We start from the raw sequence: 18,968 nt of genomic DNA on the forward strand, positions 1-18,968 counted from the left end.
AAACAGCAGATAGCGCTTTACAAGCGTGTCAGTCGGTGAAGAATTGGGAGGAAAGGCCGGACTCCGCCTCACGCGGCTGAGGGAAAAGCTTGATGCGTCACCTCCAGGACAGAGGAGCACCTGCCCCCGGGTAGGCAGACGATCCCCTGAGCCAGAACTGCTCCTGGACTTGGGTGGCCAGACTTGCATTATCCCCAGATATTCGCTATTCATCCCTTTCCTGGCCGACCAGGCCCTCTTTCAGCTAGACGATCCTCCTTTAGATATGCTAATACTTTCCTCCTCTAGGGACGGTCCAGTCCTAGGCGCTGATCTCTGTGTGGACTGGGGAGTTTCCTTTTTTCCCCAGCTTGGGTAGGGGTGGAGTGGGCGATCTCACAGTTGCCACCTCTTCTGACCCCTCCCCAGTCCTCCTGATACCTGGCTTAAGAGGGTAGGGGGCTGGGAGGGCCCTTTCCCGCCACGGGGTCGCCCAGAGGGCTGGATCTTCCCGCCGGCGAGAAGGGCTGGTGCAAAACGCCGGGCAGCGCCCTCCCCGAGGCTGGGAGCCCAGCAGGGGCGTGTCCCCGCGCTCACCTGCCATTGGACAGGTGGGGCGGCCGAGCCGTACTATAAATGCGGAGCCGCCCGCCGCGGAGCCAGGCGCGCTGCACGATGGTGGACAGTGTGTACCGCACCCGCTCCCTGGGGGTGGCGGCCGAAGGGCTCCCGGACCAGTACGCGGACGGAGAGGCGGCACGCGTGTGGCAGCTCTACATCGGGGACACCCGCAGCCGCACGGCCGAGTACAAGGCCTGGCTGCTCGGGCTGCTGCGCCAGCACGGCTGCCAGCGGGTGCTCGACGTGGCCTGCGGCACCGGGTGAGCCGGGGCGGGGGCCAGGGAGCCGCTGGCTCGGCGTGGGGGGGCGGGGGTGTGGGGGACCTCGGCCTGGTTGGTCCGGCAGCCTCCACCTGCGAGCCGCAGCCGGCCCGGGGCGGGACGAGGGGGGCAGAGCGGGCGGGAGGAGGGGCTGAAGACACCCGGGGGCAGAGGGGGCGTGTAAGCACCGCAGGGTGGGGCCTGCCGGTTCGCCGGGGAGGGCGGCGGCCGGGCTTTGGCGCCAGACCGACGTAAGCTCGGGTCCTGGCTGCAGCACTGGTCCCGAAGTGATGGCCTTGGGCAGTGTTAACAGTTAACATTTGTTCAATATTTGCCCGTGCCGCCACGCGCGGTGCCAGGAGCTTTTGGCACATCCGTTTTTAAGATCCTCACATAACCTCATGAGGTAAGGAGTGATACCCCACTTACAATTGTGGAAATCCCGCCTCAGAGGAGCGAAAGCCCTCTACCTAGTGGAGAGGACATTCAGACAAAACACCATGCTGCACTACCTCCCCTGCACAGGTTCCTAAATTCCAGGAGCCTCAGTTTGCCCCGTCCCTCAAGTGGGGATAACATTGTCTACCTCACAGGGTTGCCATGAGAATTAATGCACATTTATAGAGCGCCCGGCTCTGAAGAGGTGCTAAAAAACCAAACCCAGAATTTGCTACCTGGTGATAAACCGATTTGCCAGGTCATTTGAGGTCAGTGGAGAAGGCCTAAGGAGAGGAAGCAGAGGAATGGTCTCAAGAGTGGAGGAGACAGAAGTGCCCAGCACAGAGCCTCCTCCTTGCCTTCCCAGGCCCCCTGACTGCCCCTCTTGGCCTCTCATCTCTGACCCTGCCCAGGGTGGACTCCATCATGCTGGTGGAAGAGGGCTTCACCGTGACCAGTGTGGATGCCAGTGACAAGATGCTGAAATACGCGCTTAAAGAGCGCTGGAACCGGCGGCACGAACCGGCCTTTGACAAGTGGGGTATGCAGGTCCAGTCAGGCCCTCCCCACCCAGCCGCCAGGGACTCGGTACTCTCTGCCCTGGGCCCCTTCAGCTCCTGTGCTGGTGTGCTTTGTTTTCCTTAAGGGGAACAGCAAAATTACTTTCATTTCCCTGGAAAGGGAGGCTTACGCACCAGAATGAGGTATCTGGTGATGAGTCTTCTCCCTCCTCCCAAATAAAAACACAGAAGCACGGAGCCATGCTTCCCATCCCTGGTTTCCTCCTCCCTTGACCCCTTCTCCCCTTCCCCCTCCATGTCCATGGTGAGCTCCTCCTTCTAACCGGATGGGGAATCCCTGTGTGTCTTGAAGGGGAAACTGAGGCTGGGTTGCACTTGGTGGAGGTGAGTGCTGCTGGTGCCATGGTGCCACCCTGATCCCTCTTCCCCTTCCTGGTCCCAGTCATTGAAGAAGCCAACTGGATGACTCTGGACAAAGATGTGCCCCAGCCACCAGGGGGCGGCTTCGATGCGGTCATCTGCCTTGGCAATAGTTTTGCCCACTTGCCAGACTGCAGAGGTGAGAGAGGGCGTGGCCTTGAGCATGGCCCCTGCTTTGAGCTGTACCTCTTTCCACAGACCCCTGGGTGCCTGCTCTCCTGACAGAGCAGACTGTTTTCTGCTCCTCTGTGCCTTGGCATCTGTATCCCTGGGGAGGAGAAAGATGGGAGGGAGACTGGTGCTCGGAGCCCTGAGCAGATGGAACCTCTCTGCCCCTGCCCGGAGCTCAGGAGACCAGAGTGAGCACCGGCTGGCACTGAGGAACATCGCGAGCATGGTGCGGTCTGGGGGCCTGCTGGTCATCGATCATCGCAACTACGACCACATCCTCAGCACAGGCTGTGCACCCCCAGGAAAGAACATCTACTATAAGGTGGGGCCCCTGGGTGGGGGGGGAGGCCCAGAGTGGGGGATGGGGGACGTGATCCTGCGGTCCAGGCCCCACAATGGTTGCAGAGGCTAATGCAGCCTGCACCACCACCTACAGAGTGACTTGACCAAGGATATCACGACATCAGTGCTGACAGTGAACAACAAGGCCCACATGGTGACCCTGGACTACACGGTGCAGGTGCCGGGCGCTGGCCAGGATGGTTCTCCTGGTTTGAGGTACCCACTCGGCTAGGTAGGGGTGAGGAGGGGTGGTGCTGAGGCCATCAGCCCTCATGGTTGGTTGGGGGCTCTGTTGCAGTAAGTTCCGGCTCTCCTACTACCCGCACCGTTTGGCTTCCTTCACGGAGTTGCTCCGAGCAGCCTTCGGGGGCAAGTGCCAGCACAGTGTCCTGGGGGACTTCAAGCCTTACAAGCCTGGCCAGGCCTACATCCCTTGCTATTTCATCCATGTGCTCAAGAGGACGGACTGAGTGCTGAGCGTGGCCTCAGCTCCTACGACCCTCTGCCCAGGCACTGCCAGATCCGTCTGGGGAGGTGGGGACTGGCAGCCCCATACGAAGCCTAACCCCTGGTGCAGACCCTTGGGGTGTGGGGAGGGGCAGACTGCTGCTGGGGGTACGGGGATTTGGGTTCAGGCAAATGGAAGTGTGAGCAATATAGTCTGTGCCTTTTTCAGTTCCTGCACGCTTGGTGTTTATATCAGAAGGATCAGGCTCCTGTGGTGCCCGCCTTGCCCTCCCCTGTGGCTCACTCCTTCCACAATCTTGCTCTTTCCCACTGCACCCTTTCAGACCACAACCAGCAGGGGGCAGCATACATTTTATTTTCAGCCAAGACTGGACTCCCTCAGTGCCCCACCCCAGAACTCCAGGCCCAAGCCCCTCCTTCTGAGCAGAGGGTCTTTGGTGTTGGAGCTGGAGCTGGCCTGGGAGGACGAACAGGTAGGCAGGGGATGATGCCTCTGAGCTCTTGTGGGGCTACTCGGCACCTCGGGGTTCTCAGGAAGGTAGGCCAACTTTGGGTGCAATAGCAGCACACTGAGAAAGGGCCCCTTGCTCTCTCAGGTCTCTGTGGGGACATCTGAGTACCTTTAGCCACTGTGGGCAGGGTCCCGGCTTGCAGGAGGCTCCTAGCAGGCGGCAAACTTGCGCTGGATGCGCTTGTACCGGAGCAGCTCCTGCTCACTGACCGAGGGCTGCAGCCGGGCAGCGGCCTGCAGCAGGTCCTCCATGGTGAGCAGCAGTGCTGAGCTTCCGGGCTCCAGCCCTGGGAGGGGGTGACAGGGGGCAACAGAGGCTGTGGTCTATGTCCGAGGAGGGCAGAGCCCTGGGTAGGCATCTTCTTGCCAAGAGTCCCCTAAAGGTCAACAGTCCCTCCTCTGAAATCTAGGACCAGGCCTGGTTCCCATTAGCTTTTTGGTTGACCTCTGGGGCTGGCAAGTGACTCACCTTCCTCCAGGTCCTGAACCCTGCGTTTGAGGGCAGCTGTCATGGCATCAGAGCAGAGGGAGTAGAGGTCTGCCCCCGTCAGCTGGGGAGGGCAGCGGTCCAGCACGTTCACCAAGCTCACGGAGGGCTCTAGCTTGAATCTGTTGTGCAGATACAGGAAAGGAGAGAAACAGTTTTACCTGGCATCCCCTACTTTGTCAAGAGGCATCCCTGACCAGCTTATTCTGCATGTTGCATTTATCCCCGGACCATCCCAAGGCCCAAGGCCCAAGCCCTTTGGGAGTCTCCCCCTAACAGGGCATACTTGCGCGTGATGGCACTCAGAACGCGTAGCTGGGAGGCGCGGTCCTCGCTCACCCCCACAAACACCAGCTTGTCAAATCTTTAGGGAAATAGGCGGGCATAAGGGTCAGGGAGCCCAGCATGAGGGTGGAGGAGGCATAGGATGGGGGTCAGGGGAGAGGCCCCAGTGGGCCTGGTAGAGGTGAGAGGTATGGGGTGCACACCTGCCAGGCCGCAGAAGGGCAGGGTCCAGGAGGTCTGGTCTGTTGGTGGCCCCAATCACAAACACATCTTGAGTGCTGTGAAGCCCATCCAGCTCGGCCAGGAGCTGAGACACCACCCTACAAATCAGGACATGAAGGCAAGAGAGTCCTTGGCCCTTCCTCGGCCCCTGCCCTACCAGCAGTGCCTGTCCTTACAGGTCTTCTCCACAGGGCCACCTGCTCTGCTGTGCCCTGTACACCCCTCCAGGCAGGCCCCCCATTCCGTTCAACGTCCCCCACCCAACTCCAAGGCCCCTATTTCAGAACTGGAATGACAGGTACTCTGGGTGCTGAACACTGTTGCAACCTGTCTCCCATCCCTCCGTCTTGGACCCCAGACTCCATTCTGGCTCAGACCCCCACCTGTCCATCACACCTCCAGAGTCTCCACTTCGCCCCCGGCTTGGAGCCAGGGAGTCCAGTTCATCAAAGAAGATAATGCATGGAGCCGCAGCCCTGGCCCTGGCAAACACTGAGGAGAGAAAGGGACACACAGGAGGGGGAAGCTCAGGGGGGTCTAAAGTCAGGAGATAGGGGAGGAAGAGCCAGGTGTGACAACTCATCCCTCCAGGTACTAGGCCACCCTGGGCATGTCCTTTGTGGAAAGGACCGTGAGACCTTAGAAAGACCAGGAGCAGCCTGGGGGTGTTGGTAGGCAGCACAAGGGCCATCGGGGTTTGGGAAGGGCTAGAACCTGGGCCCCTCCTCACCCACTCACCTTCCCGCACATTCTCCTCACTTTGGCCCACATACATGTTGATAAGCTCGGGCCCCTTCACGCTGAAGGAGAGGATGAGATTTGTCAGATGCATAAACACACAAGTGACCTCTCAGCCAGCCCCTCCTGCTCCCCAGCCTGTTGCGGCCCCCAATTTGCCCACCATCCCTTCCACACCCCCTCGCCACCTGAGGAAGGTAAGGCTGCATTCAGTGGCTACTGCCTTGGCCAGGAGGGTCTTGCCAGTGCCAGGGGGACCATGGAGCAGAAGGCCCGAGCGCCTCAGGCCCAGGCTCAGAAGCTCTGGGTGCTCTAGAGGGAGCTGAATGGTCTCCAGAATCTCCTTCTTCACCTCCTGCAGCCCGCCCACATCATGCCAGGACACCGAGGGGATCTAGGAGACGGAAAGTGCATGGTTGGGGATATGGTGGTGAAGAGAGCTGCAGTCCTACCTCCAAGGACCTGAAGTCTCTACCTTGGGGGCTCCAATGGCCCGAGAGTGAGCTGTCTGCAGCTGCTCCAGTGCCTGCCCGAAATCCTCAGCCAGGAGGGGAAAGCCAGCAGCACACAGCTCCCCCTCATCCTCCTCACTCAAGCCGCCTGCCAAACTGCAAAGAGAAACCCAGGAAGGCCTCTGGAGGACCTGACGTACGTACCCTGACGTACATCAGGGTCCTGGTTTCTCCTCCCCGCCCCCCCCCCCCCCCAGCCCTCACCCATCCACCCACCCACAATTCCTCTTGCCTCCTTTCCCTTCTGTGCCCAGTTTCCTTACCCCAAGTTCTTGATCCTGGCACAGGCTGCCCGGCTGCTGTGGGTCAAAAGGGCATAGAGATCCCCTACCACAAAGCCCTGGGAACCACAGGAAAGGACACATGAGCAGGGCACAGTTGGCAAGAGCCCTCAGGAGGCTAGTCCCCCAGCTGGCGCAGAGGCCCCAGTGTTGAAGCCTCGGGGTTTTCTACCCTCACTCGCAGGGCAGCTGGATCGTACCACCGCGGCTCAGAATGCGGGGAGGCCTGTGCCCGCCTCAGTACTCACTGCGCACCGCCGTGCCAGCTGTGGCAGCTTCACCTCTTGGCCCAGCGGGAGATGGGCAGTGAGGGCCCGCAGGACACTGAGCCGCTGCCCCTCTGACAGCACGGGCACCTCCAGCTGGTGAGGAAATGCTGTCTGGACGTCGACAGGCAGGTCCTGGGCCTTGCTTGTGGTGGCCACAGAGATCAGCGGCGGGCAGCTGCAGACACGGAGTGGGCACTGAGGGCGAGAATGTGGCTGGCAGCCCCTGAGCCCTGTCCTGTCAGGAGGCTGGTGCCATAGGGCAGGGAGGTGGGTGGGTGCTGGGATGGGAGAGGAGGTGAGCACCCCACAGCTTCCTGGATGGGGCTCCATGGGCATACCTTGAGAGGGGGACCTATGCTTCCCCCCTCACACAGGGAGCTCCCTGAGGGTAGAGCCTGTGCTTTTTCTCTAGTGCTCCCCACAAAACACGAGGGAGCACATCCTCCTCCCTCTGAATACCCCAAGCTCCTCTGCTCAGGGCCGTCTGGAGAATGGCCAAATGGGTGGGATGTCTGAGAAGCCATTTGAGGAAGAGAGGGCAAAAGGCTGAAGAGAGATGAGGGTGGCTTGGCCCTGCCCCTTTACAGACCCAGCTCTGTATAATACCTGGTGAGGGGGTCCTCATCGAGGAGGAGGTGACGCAGCGTGGCCACCACACGGGCGTCCTCACCGAGCCCATCACGGTCCCGACCCAGAAGGTCCACGGCTGTCAGCAATAGAACCACAGGCCGGCAGCGCCGGGCCCGGGAGAAGATGGCCTGCAGTTTTGCCTCCACAGCTCCGCTACTGTCTGCACAGAGGTTGGAGCAGGGCACCTGGGGAGGAGACCCCGATGGTCTGTGAGCAAGGGGCAGGTGTGACTGAGGCAGGAATGGCGGGGAGAGTAGCCAGAAGATGCCAGCCATCTTCTTTTTAGAGAGCAGGGATGGGGGAGAAGGTAACACTGGCCAAGTCCTACCTCTTCTTTACTCTAACTTCATTCCCTGGACTGTCCAACAAAATCCTCAAATCCCTTCCTTTTTTAAAGTCTCTCTTAGTAGCTGAGAATCATGGGAATCTGCCTGACCAACTGGCCCACTGGGCCGAGGCATTAGGGCCAGGCCAGGGAGGAGGGGAGAAGGAGAATCTGGGCTGGGGAAATGTGGTTGGGGTTCTACTCTCCAGGTACCCTCACCTTCAGTAGGTGGAGGCCAAGGCGGCTGCAGGCTGCAGTGACAGCTGTGGTCTTCCCACTGCCTGGGGGACCATGGAGAAGGACACTGCTGGTTCCTGTCAAGAGGGCACCTCTGCAACCAGAGAACAGACACTTGTCTCCTCCATTCTCTCAAAGTTAAGAGCCCTCAGTAGCAGGGGTCCTTGGATCTAGAAAGCAGATAGCCTGTTTCTCTTTTCTTGAGGCATCCCCCTTCCTCCAGGGCTGTTTCCATATGGTGAGGCTGTATTTCCCATACCACCCGTGGTGCTCTGGCGGGGGCATGGAGTATATCCACCAGCCAGGACAACTCCCTTGTCGTCACGGCCTTCAGTAAAGCCTTGACTGTTATGTCTCGTCTGGAATCACGAGGAATTAGGGAAGGGTCTGTGTCTACACTTAGGCCAGTGGTATGAGGAACTGCATCTTTTGGGGCCAGGGTGGTGAAGGACAGAATGGCTAGTGGGCTCCCCAAGGGGAAGGGCGGTCTCAGAGACAGCTGTCTCTGGTAGAGATTCTTCCTCCCCAGCCGACCCTGGAGGATGGAGATTATCCCCAGAAAGGAGCCTAGGAACTTGCTTACAGAAAGGACATGGGCAAGTGGCCTGGGCATACTAGTTTGAGGGAGGTCCACCCAATCCCACTCCGGCCAGCACATTAAGAACTACTTGTCCAGCCCCCTGCCCCTCCAGAGATGTTCTGAGCAGGCTTTCCTCACACCCTGAGGCCACGGCCTCACTCACCCTGGCTGGAGGCGAGGCTTCAGGGCAGCACAGAGCTCGGTCACTAAGGCCTCCAGGCCCGGAGGAGACAAGCTGTTCCAGGGAGTGGATTCTCCTGAAGTGAGCCTTGGAACAGGGCTCAGGGTAGAACCCACCTGTGAAAGGTGGCAGGAAGCTTTAGTGTCTGGGAGTTGTTTCTGCTTCTTTCCCCAGGTCTACTCCCATCCCCAGGGCCTCACCAAGTACAAGGAGGTATGGGCAGTGTCTGCCAAGAAGGCGCTCGTTGGCCCATCCGGAGCTTCCCCAAGGGTTTTCTTCACTTTAAAAAACATCTCCCGCCACCTGAAGGAAAGAAGCCCCATGAATCCCAGACCCAGAGCCCACATACACCCCTCCCTGAGGACAAGGCGGCTGTCTCAATCATAGAGGTCCCCAGCAGGGACAAACTCAAGAGCAGCATGAGTAACGGACATGAGAGTTATGGCATGGTGGGGGGTGGGGAAGGGGAGAGGAGTAGGGTAGAAGAAAGCGAATGGTCTTCCTCATCTTCCAGGCTGGCCCATGTACATTTTTGAGGGCAGGAGCTATAACTGTCCTCCACATCCCTCATGACAACCATCAGGGAGCCATGGGGGCGTGATTCTCCGGGTGAATGGCCTACCCACCCACTCCGATGGCAGAAGACACAGCTGCACTAAGCAATGATCATCTGGCCATTTTCACTGGCTTCAGACTACTGTCTTCCCCTCAAATTCATACCTCCCAAGGCCTTCCAAAGCCTCAGCAGGAAGGGCTCCTTGGTTCTTATTCAACAATCCACAAAATCAAATTGCAGATACCTTCCTAAAGACAACTAATGATTAATGATTCTCTATTTTGGCTGCACATTAGAATGATCTGTAAAACTTCTGAAAATCAGTATCTGCCACATGTTGTATGATTCCATTCAGCAGATGGTAATTGCTGGGGGCTGAGAGATGGAGGGAGTACAGTGTGACTGTTAATGGGTAGGGTTTTGGGGTGATGAAAATATTCTGCAATTAGATAGTGGTGTTGGTTGCATAACCTTGTGAATCTACTAAAAGCCACTGAATTGTACACCTCAAACGTGGATTTCATGGCATATGAATTATATCTCAATTTTTTTTAAGTGATCTCTAAACCCATGTGGGGCTTGAACTCACGACTCCGAGATTAAGAATTGCATGTTCTACAGACTGAGCCAGGCAGGTGCCCCATGTCAGCCTTTTAAGTTAGCATTTTTCTCTCCTTTGGAAAAAGTTAAAAAACTTCACAGGCCCCAGCTTCACCTTGATTCTGCTCCAATAGGTCTGAGGGGGCTCAAGCATCTGTATTTTTCAAAAGCTCCCCCAGCCATAACCAAGGCTGTGCAAGTCACTGCTAGTGTCAGAGTGAATTAGGGCTCTTCAGCGTCCTAAGGGTGCAGAGTGGGGGAGCGGGCAGTAGTTACTAGCCCAATTTCCAGATAAAAATGATGAACCACCCTCCTCTTTAATCCTCAGGTAGAAAGGCAATGACTTGGCCCAGACTTGGGCCTCTCGAAGTTCCAATCGGTGCAAATTGCTGTTCACCGTGTCTCGCAGTCATAAAACTGTTTACTCCGGCAGCAAAGTGGACTGGTGGGAATAACTCAAGGCGGAGGGGAGAGGCATACCAGACTGGTATTGTGAACTCTTGCAACTATTAGGGTGGGCAGTTATTGTGGTTAAAAACTAGAACATAAGGAAGACTGTGTCTTACTACTATTCAGTATACATGAACAGTGGGTGGGTCTATAACCTGGAATCTCAATCCTGAGCCACTGCACGTGGTAAGCAGTGGAATCCAAGGAGGAACAGCACTGTGGAGGGTTAGGGGGAAACTTCCCTTCCACGGACAGCGGTAGGACCATCTCAGTGAGTGCAAGGAGCAGACTTCTAGAACACATCTGGGTATTTCTGGGGAATGCTGTGTGTTATTAAGAGCCAGACGGGAGACAGTGCAGCTGGATCCTGCTGGCCTGCTTTGGGGAGGTGGAACCGTGGAAGAGCCTGAAGAAGCTACACTACCAACACTGGAATTCTGTTCCAGGGATCTCAGGAGCCTCCTAGCAGGGCTTTCCTTACCAGGTCTGGGGGAGGAGGGCTAAAGCACTCATCTCTATCTGTCCTTAGGCCAAACTGCTGACCCCAACCCTGCTTTCCAGGACCTACTCAGGGGAAGAACTGTGTGCTCAGCAGCCAGAGAGAGGCAGGCCGCTAAAGGGCCAGAACAGCAGACATCCAGGAACAGAACAGGCTTGCTGGTCTATCTCAGAAGGGTCCAGTGCCTACTTTCCTCTGAAGGTACAAAGGGTGGGCATTCTGTAGGTTTCCTACAGAAAGCTAGCTCACAGATGTTTGCTATATTTAAGATGGGAGACAGAAGTGACTAATACAGGCCTGGCACTTTCTACGAGGCCCCAGTTGTAGATTTGATTTGGGAAAGCTCAAAGAGGCGCCGTGAGCACCAAGTGGGGTTACAACGCGCACTACCAGGTGCTTCATCTGAGTACCACAACTCTGAGTGAACCAAGCTCTGAACGTTGACCAAGGATGAATCGGATGTCTGAACAAGGCATCTGCCTTGGCAGAGGACCCAAGCTGACTAGGCCAGAGACCTTGGGCATGCCCACTCTTAAACCTCAGTTCCTTCAGGCTGGTCCCATCACCTCACTGAAATCCCCTGAACATTGGCTTAGCGTGTCAATCAGTTGTGTTCTCCTTCTAGGACATCACTATAGGAAATCAGTCCTGGGGTATCAGGCTACACATTCTCCCCTTTCACAAAGCAGTCTCTGAATTCTCTGCCTCACCATTTTACACGGAACCCCTGTGATCAGTCGACAGGGTGGCAAAAGGATGGACTCCCTGTTTTGGGTGCTTGGCTCAGTCATGCTTATATTTCTCTTTATTGAGGATAAAGAAAAAGAGAAGGCCCCTCAATAACAGCAGCAATCTCTCTTTCCCCCATTTTGGGAGATAGGATCAAAAAGCTCCATGTGCACACACTATCGATTAGGGCAGAAATCGAAGCTTGGGTCTCTTTATGTTGAGTATATGGGAAGTGTGGCCCGAAACCTGGTGCAAACAACACTGTGGTTGAGAAGGAAAAGCAAGGAGTCTCATGTTGGTCTAGGCTCTTAAACTTCTTAATGCTTTACATTACCTATGACCACCCAACAAGTTGAGGATAAAAACACCTCCCACAGGCAGTAGGCAGTGGTTCTTCATCTTTTTCCAGTCCTGCACCCATGTGAGAACCCGAAGAAAGCATGTACCTTTTCTCTAGAAAAATGTACATGACAACAACAGCAGAATTTTCTTATATACAAAATTATTCCACACAACTTGCGGGGAGGGGATCGTAGAACTCTTGCACCCAGGTTAAGAATCCCAACTGTAGGACAGGAGGCAGCTGCATACCTGGGCAGTTTCTCTGGGCTTCCTTCCAGGACCTCTACTTGCCCAACTGTTGGCACACACAGAACATCCCCTTCCTGGACTGCCCTGCAACACAGCAGTGGCCCTGGTCAGCTCACAATGAGAGTCAAGAACATGGGCCTGACATATCCCCACATGTCCACTCCCAATCTGCAGACCATAGGGACCTACTGCCCACCCAGAGATCCCAAGCAGTTGTTCAGAGAACAAGTCTGACCTAGAATGAACCAGGGCGGGGGGGGGGGGGGGGGGGGGAGATGGCAGAGAGGCTAGAAAGGAGGATCAGAGAGCAGTGAGGGGGCGAAGCTGAGTCCTGGCTCTTTGGGGGCCCTCTCAATTCATAGGTTCCTCAGTTTAGAATGTCCAGATTCACCTCACGGTACCAATTTCTCTTCTATGGACCGCCTGCTACACCAAGAGGCATCTAGCTGCAATACTGCTTAAAATGTGGCTTTGTAAAGTCAAAGGCTCTGTGGGACCTGAATCTAAGGCATGGGATAGGAGGAGAGCAACAAGGGTGAGATGCTATCTTCTTGAAAGGGGGAAGCAGCTAACCTGGGTGTCTGAAAGTGCCGGTAAAGAACATGGTCATAATTTCCATTCGTGCTGTAGTGGGGAGAGGACACAATTTCGATGTGTAACTCTTTGGCAAACAGAGGCCCAGGCAGCACTGAGCAGCTTCCTTTGTCTTCAGGGATGCTGGAGCCTTCCAAGTACCTCTATTAGAGAAATAACCACCACCTTATAACCTTCTTCCAAGGAGTCAGGCTCTGCCCTACCTTAACGTTAGCAGCCCATATTTCTATTTGCATCCTCTATCCACAAGGCCCGTGGGAGGGGAGGCCTAAGGCAGCAGAACTGAATACCTGTATCTCTTCCCTGGAAACAGAAACCTCTCCTCCTAACAGGCACCAGGAAGAGATTTCTGACTCTGGCTCCAAACAGTTCCCCACTAAAAATAATCTTTCTGTGATACTTTTAAGTTGGCCCTGAGTCAGTAAAGTGGTAAAGACACTTCATTCCCACAAGCCCTTTGAGTAGCCACCAGGCAAAAACTGGGATTGATATTAATTGGACATTAGTGGGGACACTCTGAATTCAGGCTGTGAGAAACGGATATGATCTCAGGAAAGCTGACAGGATTGGTTCAGCTGAATGAGCTCCAGTCTGAGGACTCCAGAGTTTTTCCTCCATTCAAAAGGAAACCCACACCAGACTCCTATTCATGCATATCTTATATCCTTCTTGACATCTCATAGCACTAATTGGCTATGCCAGCATGATCTAACAGAACTTTCCACAGTGCTAAGAGATGTTATCTACATGTGCTATCGAGCACTTGAGATGAGACTAAAGCAATCAAAGAACTGAGTTTTAAATTTTATTTAGTTTTAATTAATTGAAAAAGCCACAATGTGGCTAGTGGCTTCCATATGGGACAGTGCAGGCCTAAACCACACATCTAGGTGCCTCATTAAATATTAGACTGTATTTGTTCCCCCAAATACAACAATCTTCTCGAAGTAATCTAAACCAAAAACTTCTCTTAGGTACATTTTTAAAAAATATTAAAATTCGGGGCGCCTGGGTGGCGCAGTCGGTTAAGCGTCCGACTTCAGCCAGGTCACGATCTCGCGGTCCGTGAGTTCGAGCCCCGCGTCAGGCTCTGGGCTGATGGCTCAGAGCCTGGAGCCTGTTTCCGATTCTGTGTCTCCCTCTCTCTCTGCCCCTCCCCCGTTCATGCTCTGTCTCTCTCTGTCCCAAAAATAAATAAACGTTGAAAAAAAAATATTAAAATTCAACCCCAGGCACTAAAGATAATAAAGAGCCCTCCCCTTCAAGGAATTTACAATATACAACTGAGAATTAGAGTACATAATCATAACAGGGCAGAAAATAAATACCCTAAGGAAGATACAAAATGCTACAGGAGGAAGAATTCATGTTAAATGTGTGGTAAGATTATGTAAGGCTTTGAGAAGGTGGCATCTTTAGATGGTCTTTAAAAGGAAAGGATGGTAGGATTTTAACAGATGAGGCTACAAGAACAGGAAGGAACTTGAAGTCAAGGATAAGCATGAGCAAAAACAACGAGGTATCATCCTCCATATTATTCAGTACAATTCTGGACACACTGCAGCAATTCAACAAATAATTGAGTAGATTAACATACTGTAAACACCTGGTAATTTGACTATGCCTCTCTTCTTTCCCCTGAATAGAGGAAATCCCTTCCCATGCACCACCACACCATGGAGAGTTATATTTTGATTACAGAGAACAGATAAATGAGACTAAGAGACATTAGGATCTAAGGAGTAAGGGACCTAAATTCTACAGCTCTTTTCTTCCAATTCAGTTGAGGTAAGGAAGAGGGAATAAGGGGGTGGAAACATTCCTGACCTTAGTCCTGTATCCTACCTGAATTCTGAGCTCTCCCACTTCCAGGGGATCACAGCCGAGATTAAAAGCCAGAGTGGCAGGCACCAGGGCCAGTCCGTCAGCGAGGGGCTCTCCTGGCTGCCCAGAGCCAGGTCCCAGCCTTTCAGAGAGATCCCAGCGAGGCTCTAGGACCTGTACCTTGGCCAAGTGTGGCTGGGAAGTGTTCGACGACTCCCCGGCCCGGGTCACCCACACCCATTCGCCCTGGAAGAGGCCCAGGCTACGGAGGCAGCTCCGGCTTACACCCAGTGAATCCCCAGTCCCTCCCAGAACTCCCCAGAGTTGCCGGACTGTGCGGTTAACCGCAAAGGAAGACACCACGGGCGGAGGTGGGGGCGGGCTGCTGTCTCCAGTCTCCGGACCCAGTTTGGCCCGCCCACGGAGCTCAGTGACAGCTAGCCGCGTCCCTGGGCCCAGCAGTCCTTGCAACGCCGGCCGAGTCTCCAGCACCCGAGGTCCGGGGACTGGCAGGGCCTCTCCGCGCCGCACCAGCAGCGGCCCGACTCGCGGTCCGAGCCCGGGCCCCGGCGAGGTGCCAAGCAGCGCCCAGCCCAGCGCCGGAGGCCGCCGCACGGGCCGTGCCCGCACCCACGCCCCAGGGCCCAGAGCAAGGAGCCGCAGCAGCGAGAGGCTAACCAGCAGCTCCGGGGGCCCGGGACCCTGCTCCTCGGTCCCTGCGCCCGGCCCCTCCAGGGCCGCCACTAGCAGCGCCGGCCCTGCAGGGCTCTCCCCTGCAGGCCGCAGGGCCAGCACCAGTCCCAGTCCCGCTGCAGGCCACGGGCCCCCGGGAGGCAGCAGCACCGCCAACGGGGGTGTCTCGGTCGGGAAGGGCTCCAGGACCCGCAAGACTGCCAGCGCCATGGTGACAGACCAACGAGGAAGCCGTTGGAGCGCGGCTTCCGGGCCAGCGCCGCACGCGGTTTCCGCTTCCGTCCGGGGAGGCGCGAGAAGAGTAGGAGGGGCGGCGGGTTCCTCTAGCGTCCTCCTGGAGGGTGAGCCCCGGCTGGGATTGACGGGTTGGTGCCTCTGTGGCAGTAACACATTCACTGCCGTTGCGTAGTCCTTTGAGACCGTGTTTGCAGGGATCTGCCTGCCGCGCCTGCTAGGGATTAACGTGCTCTTCTGCCACGCACTTAGCAGTTAATTGAATGATCAGCGAACTTCCTGCGTGCCCAGGACCAACTTGGCCCAGTGCTAGGAGCTATGGGTGGAGTGTTTAGGAAGGATTCCACTACTCTGTGGAACTCCTACACTTTCCAGTGTGGAACTATAGGCACTGGGATTTGGGTATTGTGGGGAAGGTTACAGGAGGGAGTGGTAGGATAAAACGGTCTCAGTGCTTATGGGTATGTAGTGGCTGCTGGCTGGATTACTACATGTGATTCATGTAGCCCTGGAGTACTTGGTGCTGCCACATCTGTTTCAACACATCCTACACAAAACCCACGTTCCGGTGTTTCTTGTCCTGTTCCTTCTACTCCCAACAAACTTGAAGTGAAGACAAAGCAACTTTGCTTTTTCATTCCTCCAAAACCGGTTGCTCTCCCTTCTGCTCCTCACCCCCCCACCCCCCCATCAGTCCTTGCAGACTGGAGGCCCATGTCCTGTTTCTACCCTGGAGGAATGGGAAGCAGAGCAGGAGGAAGAGAGGTGTTTAAGGCTTCAGTCATGAGCACCCAACCAACAGCTTGCTTCCCAACAAGATTCCATCCTTGTCTCCACCTCCACTGCTCTGTGCAAGTCACTTGGACACTAGTAGGCCACACTTCAAGTTATTAACAATATATTTGCACTTAGAATCAATGGATTGGTTGGTGGTAATCTGCTTTTTAAAAATTATTATTGTTACTTTTTAATGTTTATTTTTGAGAGAAAGAGAGTGTGAGCAAGGGAGGTATGGAGAGAAGGGGTGGGGTGGGGACAGGATCCGAAGCAGGATCCTTGCTGACAGCAGAGAGCCCGAGCCCCAGATCAGGGCAGAGAGAGAGGAAGAGAGAGAATACCAAGCAGGCTCCTCACCACCAGTGCAGAGCCCAATGTGGGGCTCAAACTCACCAACCGTGAGATTATGACCTGAGCCAAAGTCGGATGCTCAACCAACTGAGCCACCCAGTGCCTAGGTGGTAATTTACTCTTTCTGGACCTTGTATTCTCCTCCAACCACTGCACAACTTACTTCTTTCCTTCACAGATGAAGAGCTTGAGGCAGCCCTCTACTTTGTACATTAGGCATTCCTGAAAATCTGAGAGTTGAATATTAGGTTTATATGTTATAAGGTATTTCTATTCCTAGCGAGACAAAATATTTTTTATTTATTTATTTATTTATTTATTATTTTTTTTAATGTTTTTATTTATTTTTGAGACAGAGACAGAGCATGAGCAGGGGAGGGGCAGAGAGAGAGGGAGACACAGAATCTGAAACAGGCTCCAGGCTCTGAGCTGTCAGCACAGAGCCCGACGCGGGGCTCGAATTCACAGACTGTGAGATCATGACCTGAGCCGAAGTCGGATGCTCAACCAACTGAGCCACCCAGGCACCCCGACAAAATATTTTTAAATGATTATAGTTCCTGGAGGTACTTCTAGTCTTAAACTTGAAATTGCCCAGTTCCACAATTTTTTTTTTTTTTTTTAACTAATCTGCCCAACATGAGTCTTGAACTCATGATCTCAAGATCAAGAGTCATTGGGGCACCTGGGTGGCTCAGTTGGTTAAGTGTCTGACTTCGGCTCAGGTCATGATCGCATGGTTCATGAGTTCAAGCCCCACATTGGGCTCTGCAGTGGTGGTGCAGGGAGCCTGCTTGGTATTCTCTCTCTCCCTTTGTCTCCGCCTCTTCCCCACTTGTGCTCGCTTGCTCTCTCTCTCTCAATAAATAAATAAATAAATAAATAAATAAATAAATAAATAAGCTTTATTTTTTTTTTATTAAAAATTTGTTTAGTGTTCATTTAAACATCCCTCTGGGCGGGGCAGGGGCAGAGAGAGAGGGAGAGAGAGAATTCCAAGCAAGCTCTGTGGTGTCAGTGAAGAGCCAGATGTGGCACTCAGTCTCATGAACTGTGAGATCATGACTTGAGCCGAAATCAAGAGTCAGATGCTTAACTGACTGAACCACTCGCCCCACATTTTTTTTTTTTGGAGGTGCTCCTCCAATTCCACATTTTTTTAAAGTTTTTTTTAAAGTTATTTATTTATTTTTGAGAGAGAGAAAGAGAGAGCAAGAAGGGGAGGGGCAGAGAGAGGGAGAGAGAGAATCCCAAGCAGTCTCTGCACCATCAGCACAGAGTCCGATGTGGGGCTCAAACTCACAAACAGTGAGCTCATGACCTCAGCCGAAATCAAGAGTCAGATGCTTAGAGTCAGATGAGCCACGCAGGTGCCCCCAATTCCACATCTTAAAGGAACATGCAAGAATGTACTAGGGACCTGGGGTGCCATGCTGGCTCCGTTAGTTAAGAGTCTGACTTCAGCTTAGGTCATGATCTCGCGGTTGGTGAGTTTGAGCCCCGTGTTGGGCTCTGTGCTGACAGCTAGGAACCTGGAAGCAGCTTCAGATTCCATGTCTCCCATTCTTTCTGCCTCTCCCCAGCTAGCACTCTGTCTCTCTTTCTCTCTCTCAAAAATAAACATTAAAAAAAAAAAATGTACTAAGGACCTGAATTGAAATGGATGGAAGTTCCCATTTGGTAGTTCTGAATTATATTATGTGGCTCTGTCCCCTCAGTTTTCAGAGGGTCTAAGGACTGGGACGATGGTGGGGGTGGGTCCAAAGAAGATATGCCTACTTTATATAGGCAAGCCCTAGGCCTCAGGACTACAGTGCTCCTCGAGGCCTTGGGAATGGGTAAATAAGTCTGATATCCTGCCTGCTTCAGCACCCACACAGACACAAATATCCATCCACAAATAAATATCCTTTCTTCCTGGGCTTTTCCTCTATCAAATAATGGTTGGTGGGCATTGCTTTGTATTACCTTGAAATTGTCATTAATCACTGGGAGCCAAATACTACTTCCATAAGATGGGAGTCTACATTTGTTGCCTTTACTTCCATACCTCTTGCTCACTCAACCCATTATAACCTTCCTTCCACTTCTCTAAAACTTTCCTGCAAAGATCACCCACAACTAGAGAATCAAGGTGGTGTTGTTTGAGCTTATCTTAATCATTCCCTGGAATCTGACACTATTGACCAATCCTCTTTTACTTCCTTTGCCACTATGACACCAGTTTTCCTTCTACATTTCTGACAGCTCCAGAACTCATCTTCAACTCCTCCCTTTCCTTTACCATCTTCCCCACATTCCAATGAATCATCAAGTCCTGTTGATTGTACACATTTCCCAATTCTGTCCTTTCTTCTCCATGCCCATGGTCTTTGTCTTGTAAGGTTGCTCTCCTGGTCAAGGGTCACAGGCTTTTGTTCTCTAGAGCCTTCTCCAATTTCTTCACATAGTAAATCGTCTACTGGAGTCAACTTTCTGAAACATACTCTTCCAGCCACCTCTAGGTTTGTGTAATTTATTACATTGTATCTTAAGCATCTGTTTATACAAGTCTGTGAACTTCACCAGTGAACTCCTTGAGGGCAGGAAATG

At 53.8% G+C, this 18,968-nt stretch overlaps 2 protein-coding genes across 4 annotated transcripts; one reads left to right on the plus strand and one right to left on the minus strand.

The window, feature by feature from the left end:
• The first annotated feature begins 604 nt into the window (after window positions 1-604).
• Window positions 605-3,430, plus strand: GNMT (glycine N-methyltransferase). The gene is made up of 6 exons (XM_025925200.2): window positions 605-860; window positions 1,712-1,839; window positions 2,262-2,378; window positions 2,590-2,732; window positions 2,847-2,968; window positions 3,051-3,430. Exons 1-6 carry the CDS (start codon window positions 616-618, stop codon window positions 3,220-3,222), a joined length of 927 nt encoding a protein of 308 aa, XP_025780985.1. The 5' UTR covers window positions 605-615; the 3' UTR covers window positions 3,223-3,430.
• Window positions 3,431-3,554: 124 nt separating this feature from the next.
• On the minus strand, window positions 3,555-15,279 carry PEX6 (peroxisomal biogenesis factor 6). Of its 3 annotated transcripts, XM_025925414.2 has the most exons (17): window positions 14,343-15,278; window positions 12,477-12,640; window positions 11,904-11,987; window positions 8,679-8,781; window positions 8,461-8,594; window positions 7,700-7,811; window positions 7,132-7,340; window positions 6,505-6,700; window positions 6,239-6,315; window positions 5,939-6,071; window positions 5,652-5,857; window positions 5,464-5,525; window positions 5,109-5,217; window positions 4,707-4,823; window positions 4,505-4,582; window positions 4,201-4,340; window positions 3,555-4,018 (listed from the first exon to the last, which is right to left on the minus strand). In XM_025925414.2, exons 1-17 carry the CDS (start codon window positions 15,222-15,224, stop codon window positions 3,882-3,884), a joined length of 2,943 nt encoding a protein of 980 aa, XP_025781199.2. In that variant the 5' UTR covers window positions 15,225-15,278; the 3' UTR covers window positions 3,555-3,881. The 3 variants fall into 3 exon arrangements, with proteins under 3 accessions (XP_025781199.2, XP_086563008.1, XP_086563009.1); XM_086706882.1 differs by lacking the exon at window positions 4,505-4,582 and having other exon boundaries at window positions 14,343-15,279; XM_086706883.1 differs by lacking the exon at window positions 5,652-5,857 and having other exon boundaries at window positions 5,916-6,071; window positions 14,343-15,279.
• Between the last annotated feature and the right edge of the window lie 3,689 nt (window positions 15,280-18,968).

This window comes from Puma concolor, chromosome B2 (assembly GCF_028749965.1).
Source record: "Puma concolor isolate L17-30 chromosome B2, mPumCon1.1.hap2, whole genome shotgun sequence".
NCBI lineage: Eukaryota > Metazoa > Chordata > Mammalia > Carnivora > Felidae > Puma > Puma concolor.